A 4,412-nucleotide genomic window follows, 5' to 3' on the forward strand; every position below is an offset into this window, starting at 1 on the left:
GGGTGGCGTTGTTAAGCAACTTACTAAAATTAAACTTTCACAAAACCTGAGTTTCCATCTGGTGTCGCCACATGTGCAACCCACATACTCAGCTCTGCTGCTCATCCCGCAAATGCATGTTCCTTACAAATGTGGCACCATTTAAAAAGGAAATTAACAGGCTTTCCAATGGTGTAAGATTTACTGCCAAGAAGCATTGTTACAACAACGAATCATAATTACAATAATCTACAAAAGACACATTTCCTTACTTTTTGTGGTAAACATGCTGTGTTTAAACATCCAATGACTTGATATGATCGTTCGTTTATCTTAATATAATTTAGTTTATTTTTCTTCTTCAGGGTCAGTGTTCTCCACCTTAGCACTGATCACAATAAGAAGGTAAATAAGGTTGGTAAATGCACTTTTATTACAATCCACATTTGCTGGTCGCTCTGAATGTAAAGTGAAAAAAAAAAGACAAAGTAATACAGAAATACTTCCATACTGAACAGCAGTACAAAAAGAGCATCAATATGTACAAGATATTTATGTACAAATAAGCTTTTTTTTTTCTTTACACGCAGGTATGAAAACAAAAATCAGACATCCTTGACAAACTGCATTACAAAAACAATACAGGCAACAGTGTGTAGTTTAAAAACATAAGGCTTATAAGCCTTTCATTTACGAGCATGAAAACTCGCTTTTTGACAAGATTAACAACTTATCTTTTAAGTATGTGTCTTTATTGTTTCTCCTCACATACACTCATAATTTACATTCTTTCGTTCATCCTCAGCCACGCTCACAAACAGCCAACCACACAAAAATCACATTAAGTGCTAAACAGGCATCCATTCACTAAAACAGAAATAAAGTTCTGGACACCAGTCAGGTGGTGGACTGGAGCATGAGAGGCTACATCGCAGGCACTCCACGGTTATTCTTCAGATGCTCAGATGAAGTCTTTCATTCAGAGATCACCTGCGTCCTCTTTTAGCCACCATAATGTGCTCAAAATGACGACTTAGTGAGGTTTTAGCAGCATCTCTGATCCTCAAGTGTCCGCCGAGAGTCGTCTTCTGAGCTCATGAAGGTTTCCCCACTGATAATACCTGTGTGGAGCAGGTAACCAGACCTGGGTCCTGTCAACAAAAAGTGCTAAAAACTCAAAATGAATTCAGTTAAGCTCCTGAGGGGCTCAGAAGTCCAAAGACAGGGTCAAACCTCCAGTTCCTGATTGTCTGTGCTGTGGAATCGGTTCAGCTTCTCCCGTTCTCGGTTTGAAATGTCTAGTTTGGGGGCGTGGGCTGGTTTCAGCGCTGGGGAGGGGTGCGAAGGGGCCGGGGAAGGCGGCAGGGTCAGTTCAATCTCCTCGTAGCAACGCGAGACGGGAGCAGGGGCCGGTGGGTGAGCGGGAGCGGCGTCGGCGGGGTCCACGAGGGGAACGGGACGGTCCACGTTTCTGATCAGGTTGACGAACTCCCTCTGGTTGTTGATGCTTTCCTCCTGCGGGACCGACTGCTGCTTGTTCCTCTTCCGGTGGAGGTGGGAGAGGGTGAACGCACACACGGCACAGCCGCAGATCGTCACCAGGGCTAAGACCCCCAATAGGATCATGTGGAAGCTGAGACCCCCGTGGGTTGTGTCAGACATGGCACCTTCAGACGAGGCAGAGATCAGATCAGACTTCACATTAAAGTTCTCTTTTGTTGTTTGAGACACAAACTGTATTTCTCTCACCTGAGCAATGTTGACCAATGCAAGGGTTTTTGAGGCTCACACACTCGTTGCCATAAAAACCAGCAGGGCACGCACAAATGTACCTGTCCTCTATGCTGTGACACTGCACCCCCTGCTGGCAGGGGTTGGGATTACATAGGTCCAAAATGACCTGAAAAACAGAATGGTTGAAACAAAAATGTCATTTTATATTGTATTCTGCTGTATTGTATTGCATTGTATTAAATTATATTACATTACATTACATTATATTATATTATATTTATCAACCACCACCAAAAGACAAAGGCAAGTATATATTTGTACCCACGTCTGTATGTTTTGGTATCTATGAACCACTGGACAAAATGCATTGAAACTTGCAGAATTTCCTCTTTAACTGATTAGCAATATGCATTCAGTCAACAAAATGTTTGATTTTTATCAATTCAAATAATCGATCAATCAGTCCATTTCCATCATGCCTTCCTCTTTTTATCACTTTCTCTCACTGACCTGCATTAACCTGACGGTAAAGGAGACATTTCATGCAAAACTGTTTTAGCTGTTAAATACATTTTGTTTTGGAGTGCAGAAATGTTAAATTTAGTTTCTCCCGGTGCTACGTAGATATTTTTACATTCTGTTTCGGTCATATTTTTCAACCCGTTTCTTTTTCTCTATTATCTATGATGTTTTCTGGATGGACAGGTCTTCTGTTTTTAACATCTTTTAATTATTAGTAAATCAAATGTTTCTGTGCCGTTAGTCTGAAAGCTGGAGGGGTGCGAGGTGTGAAGTGTCTCTTTTGGATTTAAAGAGACAGCCTCAAAACGAGTTGATCTGAGGCACACCTCAGAAAAGTGGCGAAAGAAGGGCTTGTGGAGTTACAATAAGGAGGAAATCAGAGCAAAAACGTTGCAGTTCCACTTTATACAGACCCCAAATGAATGATTTAAATGTGAAAAATAAGAATGTGAAAACATGATATGTCTCCTTTAAACCACTACAGTTCAGTGAATCAACAATTTATGTTGTTGTTTTGTCAGTTTCCTAACCTCACAGAAGATTCCTGAATGTCCCGTGGGACAGTTGCATGTTGGTGTCCGTCCATCCGTCTCCACACACTGTCCTCCGTGCAGACAGGGGGCGCTGTCGCAGGGACTCACACTGTTCTGGCAGTATTTTCCATTGAAACCAGACAGACACAAGCATCTGGACCCTGACAGCTGGTCCTGTACGGGACGCCATATATATTTGTGCAGAATTTAATTTTACGTGACATGAATTTGAGGCATGTCTAGGATCTGACACGAGCAATAATGTTCGTCCTTTAGAGAATAAACAGAACTGTAACAACAAACTTCTTTTGAACGGAGGAGGTATTTTTCKCTCGAGCTCATCGTGACTCACCTCGCAACGTCCGCCGTTCAGACACAAACCCTGACAGCTGCTGTTCCCTGGAAATGAGGAAACACAAACACCCGATTAATCTGTCACAATAAAATGAGATTTTAATAAAACCACAAGTCTGTAAACAGTACAGAGGAAAGAGAAACAATGACTGAAGTCTGATTTGAATGGTAATGTGTTCTTGTGCGAGCACAAAGCAAAAAAATTCCTTTTTACAACAATATCTGAAGCAGCTTCAGGAAAGAGTGGAAACAAACCTCCTTTCACTTATTGTTTATCTTTTTTCTTGGTTAAACCGTGTGAGAATCGTTTGAWGGAGTAAAGCGATCTGTTAACAGAAACTCTGCGATGCTGAAGAACTAACGTTTAAAGGATCCTCGGATTTCACCGCCTGCCACAGGACAATCGCTCCTCTTGTCTCTTTCATCTTCTTTCCTTTCTCTAAGTTCTTTTTTTATTCCTAATTTTTAAGTCCTTTCATACATACTGATGTCACAGTTCAAGCCGGTCCATCCTGGAAGGCAGTCACACAGGTATCCACCGATCAGGTTACGACATGAGCGGGCGTGGACACAAATACTCGTTTCACACTCGTTGGCATCTAAAAACACAACGTGAAGGAAATACAATAAAACGTAAAATTATAAATAATTTTTTTCTCATCAGTGTTTGCACTTTGTTGTATTTATGTTCATAATGGAGTTAAACCTGGACTTTATTTCATTAGATGAAGACGGTTTAACAGATGGGTGATTGATTTGGAGTTTCAGAAGATTTAATAGGTTTTTATTTATCCCTAAAGGGAAAATTTGCTGTTCTTGCGCTTGCTGAGGCATGACAATAATTAGAGAATAATTTATTTCACTGTGCGGTTTCATATTGGCACTGCAGCTTGTTAATTAGAAATGCGCTGCTTCTGAGGTTTCCAAGGCAAAGTCTAATTATTTTGTGATAACGTGTGTATGTTTTGACAGGAAGTGGGAGCAACTCTGCATTAAATAAACTTCAATGAAATGTAGTATCTCATGAAATTTTTATCATAAAGGTGATTAAGTCCAAGTTATTGGGAAAATATAATACCATGCAATGTTTACGGGGAATAAGATATATACTGTATATATACGACATCTTATGTTTGTTTTTGTCAATTTGGAGAGTGTTCAAGCTTAAGTTTGTTGTAAGTTTGAAGTTATTCTTTTTTTAAATAAGGGGTAGTTAGGATTTTTTCTTCACTCTGTACCCTTTTCATTCAGAACTTTTCTTCTTTTTTTCCTTTTATGTATGTACATATG

At 40.2% G+C, this 4,412-nt stretch overlaps 1 protein-coding gene across 1 annotated transcript in view; it reads right to left on the reverse strand.

The window, feature by feature from the left end:
* Positions 1-389: 389 nt before the first annotated feature.
* Positions 390-4,412, reverse strand: part of LOC106519360 (protein jagged-1b) — a 55,111-nt gene continuing 51,088 nt past the window's right edge. The window contains exons 11-15 of the mRNA XM_014010996.1: positions 3,608-3,721; positions 3,121-3,167; positions 2,766-2,942; positions 1,729-1,879; positions 390-1,646 (exon numbers count right to left, since the gene is read on the reverse strand). Coding sequence (XP_013866450.1) covers positions 1,207-1,646; positions 1,729-1,879; positions 2,766-2,942; positions 3,121-3,167; positions 3,608-3,721 — 929 coding nt within the window. The 3' untranslated portion in view covers positions 390-1,206. The remainder of the gene's footprint in view (positions 1,647-1,728; positions 1,880-2,765; positions 2,943-3,120; positions 3,168-3,607; positions 3,722-4,412) is intronic.

Source organism: Austrofundulus limnaeus, unplaced genomic scaffold, assembly GCF_001266775.1.
Source record: "Austrofundulus limnaeus strain Quisiro unplaced genomic scaffold, Austrofundulus_limnaeus-1.0 Scaffold76, whole genome shotgun sequence".
Lineage (NCBI taxonomy): Eukaryota > Metazoa > Chordata > Actinopteri > Cyprinodontiformes > Rivulidae > Austrofundulus > Austrofundulus limnaeus.